This window comes from Rhinatrema bivittatum, chromosome 6, assembly GCF_901001135.1.
Source record: "Rhinatrema bivittatum chromosome 6, aRhiBiv1.1, whole genome shotgun sequence".
In the NCBI taxonomy this organism is placed as follows: Eukaryota; Metazoa; Chordata; class Amphibia; order Gymnophiona; family Rhinatrematidae; genus Rhinatrema; species Rhinatrema bivittatum.
In genome coordinates, this window is record NC_042620.1 from 142,182,336 (window position 1) to 142,202,472 (window position 20,137).

The window sequence follows — 20,137 nt, forward strand, 5'->3', positions numbered from 1 at the left end:
ATTGCATTTATAGTTTTCAGCAAGGCTCCCTCCAGAATCCTGCAGATGTTGAATAAATTCAGCAAGCAGAAGAGCAACAACTTCACCCAAATTCAGTAATACATCACAATAAGTGCAGAAAAATTACATAGTCCAATTTCCAGTTTTTGAAAATGGATCTTTTTATTTTTCATGTATGGCAACTCCACTGTTTATCGTAAGTAATTTTCAAACAAGAGGTCCCCCGACACGGACCCGTGTTTCGCTGAGGCTGCGTCGGGAGGGACAAGCCTATGTCAACACATCTAAAACAAAATATAAAAGGACTATGTCAATGAATGGCTAGACATACCGACGAATAATTTCTAAGTATAAACATTTTTTTTACATACCGTAATAGGTCTCAGAACAGTGTAACAGTGAGCGCATTTACTATTATAACAAATGTATTTTTAAACACTCCAAAAAGGCGCCAAACAACGTGGACCAATCAGCATGTACAGACAGAATCAACCAATCATGAAAGAGCACGTCACTTGACTAAATCAGGTGAAATATGTCCATTCAAGTTCCTTATTGAGTCCGTGGGGTATAACTGTGTTTAGTAAATGAATCCATCGTTGCTCTTTACGAATCAAAAACTCAGAAAAATTCTCCCCTCGATTCGGGCAGGCAACAACTTCTAAAACCAAGAAGTACAAATCAAAAATATAATGAGAGCACTGAACCCAGTGATCAACCAGAGGAGCGTTTTCCCGTGCTTGCTTAATGTTAGAACGATGTTCCACAATTCTAGTTTTAATCTTTCTAGTAGTTTTCCCAACATACACTTTCCTCTTTAAAAGTCGAGTTGGAAACACAAGAAGAAGCTATTAAGAACTTTTCCCCGCTTGAACTTTTTGAACAGCAGTGTCTGGAATTTGAGGATAACTTGAACAAATTCAAACATGATCTGAAGGCGGTGAAATACAAGAAGTTTCAAAGGGACGAGTTTGATTATAAGAAGGGGTACGTATATCAATGGATGGCTATGACTCAAACAAAAAAAAAGACAGTGTCCTTTGCACAGTCGTCCTCGGACAACTCTTCGGGAGACGATGCAGGATCCAAAACTCTTTACCCTTCATGAGAAAATCAATTATCAATCTCCAACACAACTTCATTGTCTGGACAGTATTCATCTATTGCAACGTTCTTTTTTAGATTTGGGACAGCAACAACGCAACAATCGGGGGACCCGGTCCCGGGATCACCCATATACTGCTCAAACCCAGCGTACCACGCGAGTCACATGTCAACAGCCGGACCCTTGGTAATAGAGTCAAATGTATTTAACTTGTTTACCTGGACTTTATCGCAAGATGAATTAAGGGTGCTTGAAAAAGATTTATCGTTTGTACCAACAATGAGATGCAATGAATTCGATTTTCAAATTTATTTATATCGTTTTTTCAGATCCATAAAATTAAAGATGTTTTTTTCAGAACGTCCAATGACACAGGATGATTCTTTGGTATTTGTGAAGTCCAGATGGGTCCCTCCAGGTCCCTTTGATCCTTCTTTAATTGTATTTGAGAAACTTGTGCGGGCTGATATAAATGCATTATTATCAAAGAAACATTATATTCATTATAACTTAACAAAACATGAGAGTGCTTTAGTGAAAGCCTTGGTGAACAGTCCCCAGATAGTATTAAAATCAGCAGATAAGGGGGGTGGAATTTTCATTTTGAATTGGAATGATTACATGACAGAGGTATTACGTCAACTGAATGATGGTACTTTTTACCTTCCTTTGAGCATTGATCCCACAGATCTCCTGAAATCTAAGATTTCTTCATTAATTCAGGATGCGGTAACACTTAAGTACATCACAACACGAGGGGGTAACTTTTTAACATTTGAATTTCCAAGAACTCCTGTTTTTTACATCCTCCCTAAAATACACAAAACTTTACATAATCCACCAGGCAGACCCATAGTCTCAGGTATTTGCTCCATGTTGGAACCCCTTTCACAATTCATAGACATTTTTTTGAAACCTTTTGTTCCTCTGATTAAATCTTATGTACGGGACTCCTCACATTTGATTACCCTATTGAATGATTTGAGTTTACCATCCGTTCCTTTTTATTTGTTTGCATTAGACATAGTGTCTCTATATTCCAACATTCCCCAAGGGGAAGCGTTATCAGTTATTGAAGAGATTTTAGATTCACGCCCTGGCTCGGTATGTGTGCCCACCTCTTTTTTGATGGAACTTGCTAACTTGGCCTTGACAACAATTTTTTTAGGTTTTTGTTTTTACCAACAAATTAAGGGTACAGCCATGGGGGGCCACCATGGCCCCTAGTCTAGCATGTCTTTATGTAGCCAAATTTGAAGAAACATATGTTTACACTTCTGAGTGGTTCAGTTCTCTATATGTGTGGTTTAGGTATATTGATGATATTTTTCTCATTTGGCTGAGCATAGATGTGCAATTTTTCATGTTTTTTGATTGGCTGAACCAGTGTAATGTAAACCTACAGTTCTGTTTCAACATTCACCCTTCTCAGATTTCTTTTTTGGATATTCTGATTGAGGTTTGACAGTTGTCACCCTAGAGCTCTCAAAAAGAATATACCCACTGGCCAATTGCTACGACTGCGACAGCTCTGCTCGTCTAAGTCGGATTTCATCATGAAAGCTAAGGAGATGATGTTTAGGTTTCAGTTGAGGGGGTACCCGAAGAAAGTATTAAAACCTGCTTTTAAACAGGCTTTAAATGTGAATAGGGATTTGCTATTTTTACCACAGACAGGGAACACAGACACAACCCTAAACTGTATTTAACCCTTCTCTCCATTGAGCAACTTGATTACCAGAATCATATGTCAACATTGGAATTCATTATCTCTCCAAGAGCTTTTGCAGGGGACCTTGCGGTTTACACATTGAAGGGGAGTAATTTATGTGATTTGTTGACGCATTCTGACTTTAATCATACACGTTTCAATCATCAAATTAATGGTATACACAAACCATGTGGCAATTGTTTCGTATGCCCACACACAAGCACTGTATCACATTTTGATAATCCCTCATCAGGAAAGAGATATGTATTAAAGTCTTTTTCAGATTGTAACTCGGAAGGGGTGATTTACATTGTCCAGTGCCCATGCAGAAAGTGTATGTTGGGAAAACTACTAGAAAGATTAAAACTAGAATTGTGGAACATCGCTCTAACATTAAGCAAGCACGGGAAAACGCTCCTCTGGTTGATCACTGGGTTCAGTGCTCTCATAATATTTCTGATTTGTACTTCTTGGTTTTAGAAATTGTTGCCTGCCCGAATCGAGGGGGGGATTTTTCTGAGTTTTTGATTCGTAAAGAGCAACGATGGATTAATTTACTAAACACAGTTATACCCCACGGACTCAATAAGGAACTTGAATGGACATATTTCACCTGATTTAGTCAAGTGACGTGCTCTTTCATGATTGGTTGATTCTGTCTGTATATGCTGATTGGTCCACGTTGTTTGGCGTCTTTTTGGAGTGTTTAAAAATACATTTGTTGTAATAGTAAACGCGCTCCCTGTTACACTGTTTTGACACATATTACGGTATGTAAAAAAACGTTTATACTTAGAAATTATTCATCGGTATGCCTAGTCATTCATTGACATAGTCCTTTTATGTTTTGTTTTAGATGTTGACATAGGCTTGTCCCTCCCGACGCAGCCTCGGTGAAACATGAGTCCGTGTCGGGGGACCCCTTGTGTGACCATAAATTCAGCCATTAGGTGGCACCCACCAGTGCCTCGTGACTACCTCTCCCTAGGGGCTGTGAGCACTGCTTCTGCAGCATCCTCAGCCCCCAGAGAGCTGAAGACCAGAACTAGAAATCAGATGGGTCCTTTGCACTGCAGATCATACGGAGTATAAAGCAATTACAATTGAAATCCAAGCATTCAGTTTTTCTCAGAGAGGCTGCTTTTATTAAGTAAGGCTGTTGCCAGGAATGAGTTTTGTCTTTTATTGGTATCCATAGGTAAATTTTAAAACTTGATTGAAATGTTCCAGGCCAACACCAGGAAAAGTAAGATTGGCCTAATTAGAAAGATTGAGTCAACATTAGTTTGTGGCCATATGCCTTCTTTGCAGGATTTAAGAGTCAACTCTCAATACCTGCCTCTACAAAATATGAATAACACCTTTGCCAAATTATCTTTTGTTGTGGGACCGCGGGTTGCGGATCCATCTCTGGTGGTATACGTGTACCCCTGGGCGACGACGCAGCTGTAGAGGAGCTCCAGCAAGTGCCGAGGCAGGTGAGAGGTGTCCGAGTGCAGGCTGGTGAAAATAGACCTTGACCACTGCCGCACCTGTACACAGTAGAGAGACCCAGACAACGCAATGTTTGGTCTCATGAGTGGTCCTCCGACTACTCCTAGCCCTTTCGGACCTGCTGCACAGAGCAGCAACTGCGACAGGGCGAATGGTGGTCGAAGGAGGAAGACATCAGATGAAATTGCTTGAAGAATTAAAAAGGATGAGTTCAGGTATGTGAGGACTTCACGAAGAGTCACAAGGTCACCCATCCTGGATAGGTACTGCCATATCATGCGCCCTACACAACCGATGAGAGCTGGTTGCGGACCACGCCGGCCGGCGTGCTCTACACAGACTGTCATGACCAAAAAGAAATGAACACATAACACCAATATTGACCTCACTTCACTGGCTCCCTAATACTGCACATATTGCTTACAAATCAATGACCATAATCAACAAAATTCTAAACAATGATCATCAAGGTCTTAACACCCTAAACATAATCCCTCAAAATCCTCCAAGAAACCTACGCTCTAATAACTCAGGCTACCTAAACATTCCCCCTATCAAAGATGCACATCTGGCAACCACAAGAGAGAGAGCCTTTTCAATTGCTTCACCTAAACTTTGGAACACCCTACCTAAATTCCTGAGAACCCAACACGACCTAAAAATATTCAAAAAGGACCTAAAAACACTAATGTTCCGCAAATTCTACACTGACCCTCAGACGTCTGATCATTCCAACTCTCAACTGAACTCTCAGTTATAAACCTCTTAATACATTCTCTTCACCCTGAACTGCATACCCTCCTCTTCCAACCTAATATTGCTCTCTGGACTTGATATGCTTATTTCTGAAATTGTTCAAATTGTGTTTTATTGTTGCACAACTGCTAAGAAAATGTATAACGTTCACATTGTTTTTTCTGTTACACAACTGTTAAGAAAAATGTATATTTTTGTAAACCGTTATGATGGCTCTACCGAATGACGGTATATAAACTCAACAAACAGGTTGATAGAAGAAGTCCACGAAGGCTCGAACAAAGCCTGGGCTGAGGCGGGCCTTGCACGACCAATGAAGGCAAGACAAGGGGACAGCCGAGGCACAGGGAAAGAAGAGTCCAACGTAGAGAAGTAGATGAAAGAATGAGATGACATCTGAAGACGAAGACAGGATGCGTGAAGACGAAGATGTGAGACCATGGACGATGAAGACAAGACATGGAATTCCACAGGAAACATAGTGCCAACGATAAGCTGGATGTAGAGAAGTCCTGAGGAGGACTGGCTCCTTACCAAGGCAAGGAAGGAATGACGACGAGCCCCTTTTGTAGGGCTGAAGAGGCAACTCCGATGATGTAAGAAGTGGACCTCCACCCTCGCTGGCCCTTTAAAAGAAGAAGAGAGAGCCGGCCTTGCCCCCTAGGAAGGAAGCAGGAAGTGCAGGTCCATGGACAGCGGCCCTGCTGCAGATGCTGAAGAGGAAGAGCAGGCCCCAAGCTGGCCCGGACACTGGAACTGGGCCTCGGGGCAGGCCCGATATCAAAGACAGCTTTCCCAGCTGAGGGGAGGATGGTCTGCTGGCGGCTCCATGCCGCAAGAAAGCCTGGGGATGAAGGCCCTTTCTCCCAACCCCCCCCCCCCCCCCCGGAGGGGAAAAGGTAATGTTGACGGCCTCCAGGCAGCATGGGAACCAGCTGGGGCGGCTCTGTGCTGCATAGGGAGTAGCAGCGCGGCACCAGCCATGTCAGAAACGCATTGGCGGCCTTTGGGCCGCTAAAGTTGTGGTAACGCGGCTCCAGCCGTTCAGGATACACTTTGGCGGCCTCCGAGCTGCTTGAGAAGAATAATGCGGCTCCGGCCGCATAACAAGGATGCCGGCAGCCTCCGAGCCGCTTGGAGCGAAGCAGCGTGGCTCCTGCCGCAGGATGGAACTGCGGCGGTCTCTGGGGAGGGGAAACGCTAGTGGCCAGCTGCGGCAAGACCTGCAAAAGCGGCACCAGCCATGCTGGAAATCCTCGGCGGCCTCCAGGCCGCGGGAAAAAAGAAGAGAAGAGGGTGAAGAGAGGGTCTGTGGCTCCTGCCCCAGGCCGGATCGTAACATCTTTCTGTTTTGTATCAGATCCACTGCTGTATTTTTGTTATTTTAAACCAGCCTGCATTCCCAGATGTGTTGTATTTTCATGTGGGTATGTTTGTGCCAGTGTTCTGTTGATTTTGGGAACTGGGATAAAGATATTGACAAGTCTTCTGAGAAATCTCCAGCAATTTTTATAGTTGAGATGTCAAATTTCTGTGAGATTTAACGCCTTCCTTGCCTGTTTGAAGTGGCATCACAGCCCTAAACACCTTGCTGAGCAGACTGGATGGGCCATTTTTTCATTATTTGTTGTCATTCGCTATGTTACTATATGTTCTGCAAATACATTGCCAGATTAAGGTACTTTTATTTTTTGTCAAGTCATCACTTTTTTTTTACTTCCTATTTACAGATTTAACTTATTCTTTATTAGTAGATATAAATCATCTTGTGCTGATCATCATTGTTGATTTTTTTTTCTGATATACTTTTCCCATATTTTAAAAATGTTTCTTCCACCTGTAATTGCCTTCTCTACTTTTCACTCTTAATTTTACTCTCTATTAGGTTTCTGATTCTTTAATTTTTAAACAACAAAGGGCTATGATGTTTGTCCAGTTCTTGGAGTTCTTCAGTACTTTTTGTTGAAAGTATCTTTCTTTTGTTATGCTGCAGTCTTTTTGAATTTCTCTATTGATTTCCTTCTGTTTGGCTGTTTCTGTTCTCTTTGCTCATCTAAGATTTGTCCTCATTGACTTTTTGAGAGTAATATTCACACAGTCCGCATAGGCTGAAGTCTGTGTGTCCTTTTTTTGCTTGTAGACTTTTAACTACGATTTTCAAAGCAGATTTCTGTGTGTAAATTTGCGAGTGTGCACACACAGATGCACCTCCTGGAGAGCAGGTGCAACTTTGTGTGTGGGGATTTACTCACATGCTTTTTTTGAAAATTGAAAGTTAGATGCATAAACCCCAATCCTGCTCCCAACTCCACCCCCTTGGAATGCCTCTTTAGTATGTGCATGTGAAATCATGTCCTGTGTGCACCAGGGCTATTTTCAAAGAACCATTTGCACACGCAACTGGGTTTTTATGCACCATAAGCGCCTTTTGAAAATGATCTCCCTTAATTTAATATTTCAGTGGCTATCCATGCGTACTGCTTTTCCTTTCCCCTTCTTCCATGCTGCTGCTGCTGCTTCCTCTATGCAACTTTTTATTCGTAACCACCTTCTCTGGGTTGTCCTTTTTGGAATTGTTCTAGACCTCTGTTTTTATGTTGATGTTTCTGAGACATTCCAGATTCCATTTTCTTATTCTTTTTGAATCTCTTTGCCCGTTAAGTTAATATTTGTTTTGCTCCAGACCATGTTGTGATCTGTTACGGTCTGCTCCTGCTCTGCTTTTCGCATTCTTTCTACCATTTCTAAATCTGTCAATGATTATGTAACCAATTAGATTTATATTTGTGCCTTCTAGTGACGGTCATGTATGTCTCTGGCCCATCTTTTATTTTTTTCCCCCCAAGCCATTAGTATTAGTTATAAAAATCTGGCATTCATGATAGGATCTTATTAATCTTTCTCCTAGTCAAATGATTCCACAATATTCTTATGCTTTTGGCACTGCACTTTAGTATTATTAAATCACCTGTGATGATCAGTTTGCCCAGATATTTCTTATTTTCTTTTATGAACTTTTCTAGTGAATCATAGATCTGTTTGACTTCAACTCTTCCTGCATCTTTATTTGGTGCATATATTTGTATCATCAAAGTGTCATGTGGTTTACCTTTAAGATTTGCTGCTATAACCTTTGCAGAATAGGTAAGGCGGTAACATTTCTGTTCGATTTAGAATAAAAGCTCCTCCCATTTGGCTATTTTCTCTTCCGGAACAGATAGCTTTTGTAGTCTTCTTCAGATGGTGGGTATTGTTGTGGTGAACTCTTCTGCCCCCTTAAAAAATGTATCAGTGACTCTGATAATGTCAGCTTTCATCTCTTTCATTTCCTGCATTGCTTTCTAGGTGTTGAGACTTTTTTTTATTTGTTTTATTTTTTTCTGCAATTTTTGTGCTTTCAATTCTGAACCAGGGCTGGGATCTGCTCCATGAGCTTGCCTTCACAACTGTCTGGGGATTTTGTAGGATCTGGAAGTTTTTTCACATTATTTCATTTAAATGTGCAATCTCACTCATTACTCAAGGCACCAAGGCAGTTTACAATAAAATAAGTACAACAGGATACATTACATAAAAGAAAAAGAAACTACAAACATTAAAAGCTTCAGAGATACAGTAAAAGGTTGGGGAATTAACCCCTGATTGCGTAATTTCCTCCTCTACACTTTTCAGGAGGTATCCTATTCTGTCCTTTCACTTTCTCACCAGATGAGCTATTCTGAAACTCTTTCCCCACTCTTCTCACCCAATGCCTGGGTTAAAAAGTCATGTTCCCTGTACTTACCAGGATCAGTCCAGGACACCTGGGTTGTGACTCCGCACCAGTAGATGGAGACAGACTAAAACTTGTGGGCGGAGCCATATATAAGCCCCTGTGCCAGTCACAGCCCCTCAGTCTTACTCTGTCTCCAGTAGATGGTGCAGGTCCAGTCACAGCCCTGCCTGACCTGATTCTGGTTGTTAGTCAGGTTTGATTTTTGAGTTAGTTTTGTTAGTTTTTAATTGTTCTGTGCTAAATTGGGTTTTGTTTTTTAATTCTTTCCCGGGTGCCCTGCCTCCCAGGGGAGTTGAGAGGTCCTGAGGGGACTACCCTCCCCCGGTTGAGGCCGCTGCCCTCCCCCGGTTGAGGCCGCTGCCAGGGTTGAGGACCCGGCTAAACTAGTGGCAGCGTCAGGGGTGACACCAGGGAGCCTGGTTCACTCACCCCTGCAGGAAAAAGGGCTTTCAGAACCAGGGACAGCGCATTTTTTTTCTGTAAAAAAAAAAAAAAAAGTTTTACTTTTATTTTCTTGCGGCTCTCCGTTCCTCGGCGTTGACGCTCTGTTTTCGTCGGTGGGGGGGCGTCGCCAGCTGGGGGGAGGTCGCCGAATTGCTCCGTTTTAGTTATTTTAAATTTTTTTTTCCTCTGTGGTAATTTTGTTCGGCGCGTCTCTATTTTCCCGCGTTCGTCGGCATGCCTCGGGGTTCGCAGTGCAGGGCCTGCGCCTCGGCGCGCACGCGTCTCTCCCGGGACAGCCTTTGTTCGGCATGTGTCCCGGGTGATGAGGGAACCTCAGCAGCACCACGGGGGGCTCGGTCCCGGGTCGCGCGATCGCCGCAGCGAGGTGGGGGCCCCCCTGACACACCTCAGGACCTGTTCCCGCTTAGCGCGGGAGTGGCGGCCATTTTGGCCACCGGCCGGGAAATTTCCAGGGAAACGGTGGGGGCTTCGTCTCTACCTCCCGCGCTTTCCCCGCAGCGTGACAAGGCGAGGGAGGTCCCCTCGGAGGGGATTCGGTCCCGGGGGGACTTGAGTAGCGATTCAGCGGGTTCCGGAGAATTTTCTGAGGACTTTGTGCTGTTGCTGCGCAAAGTCCTCAAATATAAGCGCAGCAAGCGCATACGGGGGGATATCTCGCGTACTGCTATCCGCAAGTCCCCGCCACGGAAAAAGAAGGCCAGGAAGGGTGCGGAGATCGCCCAGGGCTCGTCCCAGGGGAAGCGGCTTCCCCGGGGGCTGCCGCAGGAATCGGATTCCGAGGATTCCCCCGGGACGGATACGGAGGACTCCGAAGAGCCCCTGATGGGGGCCGGGCCGGCAGCACCGGATGCAACGGCACAGCCTAGTGCAGGGAAAGGTGCACAGGCCTTAGACGGGGATGACCCCAAGGTGGTGCGGCTATTCCGCAGAGAGGAACTGTCACCTCTCATCCCAGCCATTCTCCAGGAGCTGGGGATTGATGCTCCCCCAGTGGTGGTCCGCCAGGAGGCGAACATGGATCCCGTTTTGCTCGGCCTCACAGGGCCGGCGGTCGCCTTCCCTTTTCATTTCTCATCCACGGATATCCTCTTCAAGGAATGGGATACTCCGGAGCTGGGTTTGAAAGTCAGCAAAGCCATGGATAAGCTCTACCCTTTACCGGAGGAGGCGTTGGAACTCCTCAGACTCCCGAAGGTGGATTCGGCGGTCTCCGCTGTCACGAAGAGGTCTACCATCCCGGTCACGGGAGCAACAGCCCTCCGGGATATTCAAGACCGAAAGTTGGAGGTTCAACTCAAAAAGATTTTTGAGGTTTCCGCCCTAGGAGTGCGAGCTGCCATTTGCACGAACTTTGCTATGCGTGCTAGTCTGCGCTGGGCCCAGGTATTGCAGGCTAATGCGGATCTCTCTACGGAGGAGGCTTCCCAAGCAGATAGGTTGGAAGCGGCTATTGCATATGGGGCTGATGCGCTCCATGATCTTTTACGCACTTCAGCTAGGTCCATGGTAGCAGTGGTGTCGGCACGCCGTCTTCTTTGGCTACGCAACTGGGCGGCGGATGGTTCGTCCAAGGCTCACCTCGGGGCGTTACCCTTTAAAGGGAAATTGCTGTTCGGAAAGGAGTTAGATGACTTAATGGTTTCACTAGGTGAGAACCGAGCGTTTAAGCTGCCAGAGGATAGGGCCCGGGCGCGCTCTTCGTTTTCCAGCAGAGCTCGTTTCCGGGGACCCCGAAAGTCCAGGCCGCAAAGATCCACCGGATCCTCTTATAGACCGTCCTCTTCTCGGAACACTCACTGGCAGCAGTCCTTTCGAGGTAAACGTTTTGGCAGGCAAGGAGGAGCCCCGTCGGGTGCGGGGTCCAAGCCTTCGCAATGAAGTTCGGCCGGCCCATCCCTCCTTGCGTCCTCAGCACGTTGTCCCAAACGTGGGGGCGCGTCTATCCTTGTTCCTCGAGGAATGGGCCAGCATTACGTCGGATCAGTGGGTCCTCAATGTGATAAGACACGGTTACGAGTTAGATTTTGCTCGCATCCCAGTGGACAAATTCCTGGTCTCGCCCTGCAAAGATCCCAAGAAGAAAGCGGCGGTGCTAGATACCATTCGAAGACTAGAAAGCTTGGGGGCCATCTCTCCGGTTCCGGCCGATCAGTACGGCAAGGGCCGTTATTCCATTTACTTCATAGTTCCCAAGAAAGACGGCACTTTCCGACCCATTCTGGATCTCAAAGGAGTCAACAGATGCCTTCGGGTCCCTCACTTCAAGATGGAGACCATTCGTTCGGTGATCGCGTCAGTGCGGCCAGGAGAATTCCTTGCGTCACTAGATCTCACAGAAGCATACCTTCATGTGGGCATCCAACCAGCGTTCCAGCGGTTCCTGCGGTTTTGCATTCTGGGAAGACACTTCCAGTTCCGGGCTCTTCCGTTCGGCCTGGCGACAGCGCCTCGGACATTCACGAAAGTGATGGTGGTGGTGGCGGCGCACTTACGTCGGGAAGGCCTCCTGGTTCACCCTTACCTCGACATTTGGCTGATTCGGGCGAAGTCAGAGAGCTTGTGTCGGCAGGCGGTAGCCAAGGTGCTTCAATTCTTGCAGTCCCTGGGCTGGGTGGTCAACTACAACAAGAGTCATCTGGAACCCACTCAGTCCTTGGAGTATCTAGGAGCCGTCTTCGACACAAAACGGGGCAGAGTGATTCTCTCTCAGGAACGGATATGCATATTACAGTCTCAGGTGCGACGTCTTTTGTCTCAGCACCGTCCGCGAGTCTGCGATTACCTGACGGTTCTCGGATCTATGGCCTCCACGCTGGCGTTAGTCCCTTGGGCATTCGCTCACCTGCGGCCGCTGCAGTCTTCATTGCTTTCCCGCTGGAAACCGATTTCAGAGGAATTTTATCTTCCACTGCCTCTCGACAGTCAGGCGCGCTCCAGCCTGAGCTGGTGGCTGGATTCCAAACATCTCTCCTGTGGAGTATCTCTTCTCCTTCCCAACTGGACAGTGGTGACCACGGATGCCAGTCTTTCCGGTTGGGGTGCAGTTTGCCAAGGGAAATCGGTTCAAGGTCTGTGGTCAGAAGATCAGACCCGGTGGTCTATCAACCGCCTAGAGTCCAGGGCGGTCCGTCTGGCATTGCAAGCTTTTCTACCCCTCGTACGAGGAAAGGCGATCCGAGTATTGTCGGACAACGCTACCACCGTGGCTTACATCAATCGCCAGGGCGGGATGAAAAGCCCTCAAGTAGCGGAAGAAGCGCGTTCCTTGATGGCCTGGGCAGAGCGGCATCTCAGCGATCTCGCTGCGTCTCACATAGCAGGAGTCGACAATGTCCAGACGGACTTCCTCAGCCGGCACCACCTGGATCCGGGAGAGTGGGAGCTGGCGGAAGAAGCGTTTCTTCTCATTTGCAGGACTTGGGGAACGCCCCACATGGACCTGATGGCCACGTGGAACAACTCAAAAGCTCCGAGATTTTTCAGTCGACGCCGAGAAAGAGGAGCAGAAGGGGTCGACGCGTTAGCTCTTCCCTGGCCAGCGGACGTGCTATTCTGTGTTCCCACCGTGGCCCATGATCGGCAAAATCCTGCGGCGCATAGAATTGCACCCGTCCAACGTGATCATGGTGGCGCCGGAATGGCCGCGCCGTCCGTGGTTTGCGGATCTGATCCAATTGTCGGTGGCGCCGCCCCTTCGTCTACAGGGGTTTCCAGGGCTCCTTCGTCAGGGCCCCGTCTGTTTAGAGGATGCGGATCACTTCTGTCTCGCGGCATGGCTTTTGAGAGGAATCGATTGAAGCGCAAAGGTTACTCAGATGCGGTAGTTGCCACGTTGCTGAGATCCAGGAAGCAGTCTACTTCTCTGGCTTATGTTAGAGTCTGGGTAGTTTTTGAAGAGTGGTGTGTAGAGTGGGGTCTGGATCCCACTTCCGCTACTATTCCTGATATTTTGGCTTTTCTCCAGGCTGGGCTGGCCAAAGGTTTAGCATGCAGTTCCCTACGGGTCCAAGTGGTGGCGCTTGGTTGTTTGCGTGGTAAAGTCCGGGGAGTCTCCCTGGCTCTCCACCCAGATATCTCCCATTTTCTAAGGGGAGCGAAACACCTCCGTCCTCCTTTGCGGCCTCCTTGTCCGTCTTGGAACCTCAACTGGGTGCTCTCGACTTTATGCTCAGCTCCTTTTGAGCCTCTGAAACGTTCTACGATCAAAGATCTCACGTTGAAGACTGTATTCCTGGTAGCGATTGCGTCGGCTCGCCGAGTTTCCGAGTTGTAGGCTCTGTCCTGTAGGGAGCCCTTCTTGCGCATTTCCGATTCGGGGGTTTCCTTGAGGACCGTTCCCTCTTTTCTGCCTAAGGTCGTATCGGCTTTTCATTTGAATCAATCGGTTGAACTTCCCGCTTTCGCGGTAGGGGAGTCTTCAGATCCAAAATCGAGGGACTTGAGAAAACTAGATGTGCGGAGGTCTCTTCTGCGCTATCTAGAGGTTACAAATTCTTTTCGGTTGTCGGATCATCTGTTTGTGTTGACGTCGGGTCCGAAGAAAGGTTCTGCTGCATCCCGCACGACGATCGCCCGTTGGCTCAAGGAGGCCATTGGTTCCGCGTACATTTTGCGCGGTAAATCACCGCCGGTAGGTCTTCGTGCTCATTCGACGAGGTCTCATGCTGCGTCTTGGGCGGAATCTTCTCAGGTGTCGCCTCAAGAGATTTGCAGGGCGGCTACCTGGAAATCGTTGCATACCTTCATTAAACATTACCGGTTGGATGTTCAGGCTACTGATGCTGGGGGTTTTGGAGAGAGGGTACTCCGAGCGGGACTCTCTGCTTCCCACCCTCGATAACTTAGCTCTGGTACATCCCAGGTGTCCTGGACTGATCCTGGTACGTACAGGGAAAGGAAAATTAGTTTCTTACCTGATAATTTTCGTTCCTGTAGTACCAAGGATCAGTCCAGGATCCCGCCCGCAGTGTTGCGCTATAGTAACGGAGAGTCCGCTCATTGTCGTTTTCTTATAATACGCTGACCCCTTGTTTTGTTCGCTCTCCCGGTTGGGGAGTCTGTTTTCCTGTAGGGGTGTTGGAGTTATTTTCGTTTACTTAGTAAGTTTTCTATGGTTAGCTATGTTGGCTTTTGGAATTTTCTACTTTGACATTACGTATGACTGAGGGGCTGTGACTGGCACAGGCGCTTATATATGGCTCCGCCCACAAGTTTTAGTCTGTCTCCATCTACTGGTGCGGAGTCACAACCCAGGTGTCCTGGACTGATCCTTGGTACTACAGGAACGAAAATTATCAGGTAAGAAACTAATTTTCCTTTTTGGCTTTTTTTTCTAAATCACAAATAGTTTGAATCCTCATAAAGGTCTTTGGGGGTTGTATTTCAAATAACTAGGCCAAAGTGACTAAACACTAAACATCTTGTAATCAGTTTCATCATTTTAGATGCTGATATGGTCAACGGCTCCTTTTGAGATGATCTAAATGGCCAGCTTGGCTCATATCTGTTTTGGGAACCTCTTGGCAAACACTAAAAATCCAGGAAAGTACCTTTTAAAATTGGTACTTGGAGATGAATACTGTGATTGGGCAGAAGAGATCACATGACAGACTGTTTAAAATATCTCCATTAGGGAGCAGTTTGAGCCAGTCCAGCTTTTGACTTTGATTAGCTACATCTGAACAAGAAGCCATTAATAGGTGTCCATTTCACAAATTCTGGTTCGCATGCTTTGTTCTTAGATCATACATAAGGACAACTGTCAAACATTAAATACAAATATTCACAGTCCTGGAATGTGCTTAAACGACATGAAAGCGTTAGTGATATTTGTTATATCGTTTTTTGGCATTTCCCATCTGAAACCACACACAAAACTAATATACTGTGTTTGCATGCATTGTGAAAAAAGCATGCGCTGAAAATAAACCAAAATGTCTTTTCATGCACACTCCTACCATAGTTCAAAATAGAGATTCCCAACCTTCTTTATATCACAGCACACCCAGCACTGGGTTCACTTTGTCATGGTACTTCATTACCATCCCTTCTCTCCCCACCTGGATTGCCTCCAGTTAGCAGAAGAACTTGGCAAGCAGTGCTTCTTACTTACTTGCTGCTGCTTCTCTGCTGATTTTCCCCTGAAGTCAGAAATGCATGGGGCCAGTGGGTCTTGCAGGGCTACGGGATCCTTTGTAGGTCCAACTTCAGAAGGAAGCCAGCAGAGGAGGAGGCAGCAAGAGGTAAGGAGTGCTGCTTACTGACTTAACTTGCTGGGGTGGGAACAAGGCAGAGCAAGACTTTGCTATTTATTGGCTGTGGGCTAGCCTCATGTTCCCTCTGCAAGCAGCCAAAAATGTGTGCGACTGAGAACCTCTGGTTCAAAACAAAATTGAGGGCTCTGCTGCTGGCTAGAGTGTGTTAGACTGAAAAACGGGATATCAGGGCTAAGATGATCTTGTGTTTTTAATCTCAGTAAAATAGGATTGTAGTGCACTCATTCTTTGAATTTGGGACTTCAGTTGTTTCTGGCAATATATAAAGTACAGTCTTAAAGGAAGAAATTGCCACTCAGACAGAAATTCTGTGCTACAGTACTTACATGCCTCTCTTATCTTCTGTTTTAAGCCAAATTCACAGGCACCAGAAGCCAAAATGCAGCAGCTACCAGCTGCAACCATCCGCCTCCTTTCCAGCTCTCAGGTGATCACATCGATTGTCAGCTTGGTAAAGGAGCTGGTAGAGAACGCTCTGGATGCCAGTGCCACCAGCATTGACATTAAATTGGTATGTTGCCTGGAATCCCCGCAATCCTGAAGATGTGCTGACTTGTGTGCATGACTGCAAGGCTGGCTGTAGAACAATGTGGCTGTTATGTAACTGTCTTTGTGTGTGTGTGTGTGTGTGTGTGTAGTGGCAGCAGCAGATGCTTGAAATAAGGAGCACAGCAGTGATTTATCCTCTCTCCATGTCTCACTTGCGTGTGTGCAAGATCCAGGACATTATGGCATTGAGCATGCCTTTTGATGTCTCTCTTCAAATGTTTCTCAGTCTGTGCCTTTCACCCATTTGCTACATTGTACTGCTGTGTTTCTCACTACATGTCTATCCCTGATGTTTTGGTTTATAATAGTTCCATGTCTGTGGATAGGAATCAGGAAGAGGCAGTAAGTGTATCCATTTGAAAAGCTCAGGCGGAGGTCAGGTGATTAGTAGATGCTCAGATAATGCTTCTCCGGGGGTTTATTTAAGCTAATAAAGTGTGGGACTTGGGCCCAGTAGTGAAAAGCATCTGAAACATTTTTAACAATCGGGGGGGCTTATTGTTACAGTATTATGTTTGGTCTCGTCCCTGAGATTTTTATGACTGCTAATCATTTCTGTAGTGCTAATAGTTATATGCAGTGCTGTATGGCTTCACATGTGAGGCGATCCCTGCACCATGGAGCTTGTAGTCTAGACAACACATAAGAGACTTCAAGAAATTTTATTTTAACCATCACTATAATCAGAGAGAGCCAGTGTTAAGACTTAAAAGCAGATTCAAGGTTTTCAGTAGTTTTTTGTATTTTTTTAGACAGCAGGATGTGAAAAATTTACAAGTGTATGAAGACTTTTGCAGGGAACTATAAGTTTTCCTAACTAGTCAATACCTAATTCCTGCCCTCCCCCACACCAATTACTTTTACCATACTGCTATCCAATCCCTGCTCTTACCGCCACTCACCGTATCTCTCCCAGGCATACTTAAATACTGTCAAGGCTCTGGTTACTGGATGCACATCCAAGCTTTTGATCAGGCAGAAAACATACATCTAGCCTAGTGTAATGGTATATGTAGGGCATATGTAGCTATCACCTTGAAATCTGCTTTCTCAGCTTTGACAGGTTGGCCATTTCAGCTGTCTGGGCTTGTTAAACTATTTTAACCTTTTCTTTTTTGCAGGAAAACTATGGGTTTGATAAGATAGAAGTGCGAGACAATGGTGATGGAATCAGAGCTGCTGACATCCCCGTCATGGCAGTGAAACACTACACCTCCAAAATCAGCAGCCACGAGGACCTCCAGAGCTTGGAGACTTATGGCTTCCGAGGTGAAGCTTTGGGCTCCATCTGCTCCATAGCAGAGGTGAGATGGTGCTTTTTAAGTTGAATGATTTCCACATTTTCTGTTGTGGATGCACATCTTTCCTGGTGAGATTTACATTAATGCTAAATTTCATACCTTTTCACCATTTATATTATATCTTCATTAAAATGTGTGCAACGGGATTGCTCTGTTATCATTGCCTGTAATATAGTGTACACACGTTCCACATTTATACTTGAAAAAATAGGTCTTGTGAGTTCTCACAGATGTGACCAGCCTTGGTATATTCAGTACATCATTGGATGCTAAATAATGGCAAAGCAGCTTTAACAATGCTAGATGACATCACAGGGTGCTATAATGTCGATGAAATTTTAACCGAGCGAGTTACACATACAATTAAAAATAGCTCTTAATTTTTATTTTAAAATTTAAGAAACTAAATATGAATTGTTTAAATTTTTGGATCCAGAATATTATAGAAATATCATTGTATATTGCAGTGTGTGCTTTAAAAGAATTTTAGCATACATTCCCAAGGCATGCATTAGGATCCTTTTTAAGAGTTGAAGTTAGGATACATGTGGTGGTGTTTCCATGCTATGGAAATCTGTTATTAACAGTACCACATTACTCTCTTTTTAGTGACTCTGTATATTCCGACTTCTCATGTGCATCTCCTTCACTTGGGATTTTCTGTTTCAGACCAAGCTAAAATGCATTTGAGTTTACTTTTCCGTCTTATTTGTTCCTTCCATATGGAAGACTCATTCTAATCCTGGCAGTTGGGCATCATTTGGTATATCTGAAATGACCATTCCCTGTACGTACCAGGATCAGTCCAGACTGCTGGGTTATGCCTCCCCTCCAGCAGATGGAGTCAGAGAGAAAACTGAAAGCACCCCCTAGATATATTGGTGTGCCACCTGCCATCCTTCAGTATTTCCTCTGACTCCAGCAGATTGAGAGACATAACCTGCAGTCCTGTCTATCCTGACACAAAATCTTTTTCAGGTGTCATTTATTAATTTCTTGACTTGTACTGTCTAGATCGATTAGTTATTTCTCTGTTTAGTTTAAAAAAAAAAAAAAGTGGGACTGTTTTAGTTTCTTGTTGTTTCCCTGTTTTCAGCGCAGCGTGCTATTCTTTTACAGGCAGGCTGAGAGAGCTTTGCTCTCCTTTATTTTCCCGGTTGGTGTCCCTTTGGTCGGGGGGAAAGTCTACCGGTGGTCCGGTCACCCTCCCCCGTCTGTTCCTGCTTTATTCCAGGGGTTTTTTCCTCCTGAAGAGGGCTTCTGTTTAAAAAAAAAAAAAAAAAAAAAGAGCTAAAGGCTATTTTAAATTCAGCGTGAGGACCCGTAAGTCCTGTTGGGGACAGGCTGCGGTCCCTTGTAGCCCTAGCCTGCCGCGCGGACCAGGGACTCCGGAGGGGGTGAGGTCTCTTCACCCGGCGATTTTTTCCCCTTGCTGTTTTTTGGCGCGAATCCCTGCTCCCAACCAGATACTCACGGTTCTGCCGTAGGATGCCCCGAGCTTTGGCCTGCACGGCCTGTGGCAAGGCGGGGGCGCGACTCTCCAGGGAGGGTCTCTGCTCCCATTGCATTCCCGGGGGCGAGGGACCCTCCCGGGGGCCGAGCGCTGCCCGCAGCGCAGCTTTTCGTCCCTCTTCAGTGCGATCAGGGAGCCTGGCAGCCGCGCGGTCATCAGCCCCGCCCCCCACTGTTAGGGAGCCGGTGGCCATTTTGACCACGCGGCAGCCTGCTGATTCGGCATCTGAGGAGGAGGATTTTGCTCATATCTCTCCTCCTGCCTTGAGCCCGTGCAGTGGATCCGAATTGGACGCTCCTCGAGCCCCTCCCCCCCGGGACCAGCCCGCGGGGGGCTCCAAAAGGAAAGTACCCTTTTCTTCAAAATTTGTCCTATTGATGCACCAGGCATTTTTAGATGCGGAGGCAGGTTGGGAGCCGGATGAACCCCCTCCCCCTAAGGTTCCCAGGGTCTCTCCTGAGCGGGGCAGAATCTCTCCTGAGCGGGGCAGGTCTGGGCCTAGGGACAACGTGGGGGATTCAGATCCCACCAGACTTTATTCATTAGGCGGCAAGGGGGGTCCGGTAGCTCCGGATCTCACTCAGGGGTCTCCGGATGGCACAGGATTGCCGGATGGTACGGGGACAGAGGTCTCTGACGCTCCGGGGGCGCTCGAGGGCGATGACCCCCAGATCCTGCGCCTGTTTAGCAAGGATGAGCTTAACTTTTTAATCCTTCATGTTTTGAAGGAATTAGAGATCCCAGCGCCACAGCAGGACACTGACACTTCCACGGGGGACATAGCTATGGCAGGTTTAAGGGCTCCCCCACAGTCTTTTCCCTTACATGCCAAGGTTTTACAGCTAGTTTCCAAAGAATGGGAGGTGCCGGAGGCATCACTGAGAGTCAGCAGGGCCATGAATAAATTATATCCCCTGCCTGCAGATTCTTTGGATATTTTTAAAGTCCCTGCCGTGGATTCTGCAGTGACGGCTGTGGTTAAGCACACCACCATACCTGTCACAGGAGGGGTGGCTTTGAAAGATTTCCAAGACAGAAAGTTAGAAGTGCTGCTAAAGCGCATCTTTGAGATAGCGGCATTGGGGGTCCGAGCAGCGGCATGTAGCAGTATGGTTCAGCGCGCTACTCTCCACTGGGTCCAACAGTTGCTTACCACACAGAAGCTACCACCAGCCGAGGCTGAGCAGGCTTTA

General features: G+C 46.5%; 2 protein-coding genes across 10 annotated transcripts in view; one reads left to right on the plus strand and one right to left on the minus strand.

The window, feature by feature from the left end:
• The window catches only part of ORMDL1 (ORMDL sphingolipid biosynthesis regulator 1), a 35,325-nt gene extending 25,378 nt beyond the window's left edge, over positions 1-9,947 (minus strand). Inside the window, 1 exon segment of the mRNA XM_029607907.1 lies at positions 9,785-9,947. Coding sequence (XP_029463767.1) covers positions 9,785-9,947 — 163 coding nt within the window.
• Positions 1-20,137, plus strand: part of PMS1 (PMS1 homolog 1, mismatch repair system component) — a 302,687-nt gene that overhangs the window by 3,627 nt on the left and 278,923 nt on the right. For all 9 annotated transcript variants that reach the window (XR_003857402.1, XR_003857404.1, XR_003857403.1 and 6 more), the window contains exons 2-3: positions 15,934-16,092; positions 17,252-17,434. Coding sequence is in view for 6 of the 9 variants with exons in the window: in XM_029606009.1 (XP_029461869.1) it covers positions 15,961-16,092; positions 17,252-17,434 (315 nt within the window). In the remaining 3 variants the exon portion in view is untranslated. The remainder of the gene's footprint in view (positions 1-15,933; positions 16,093-17,251; positions 17,435-20,137) is intronic.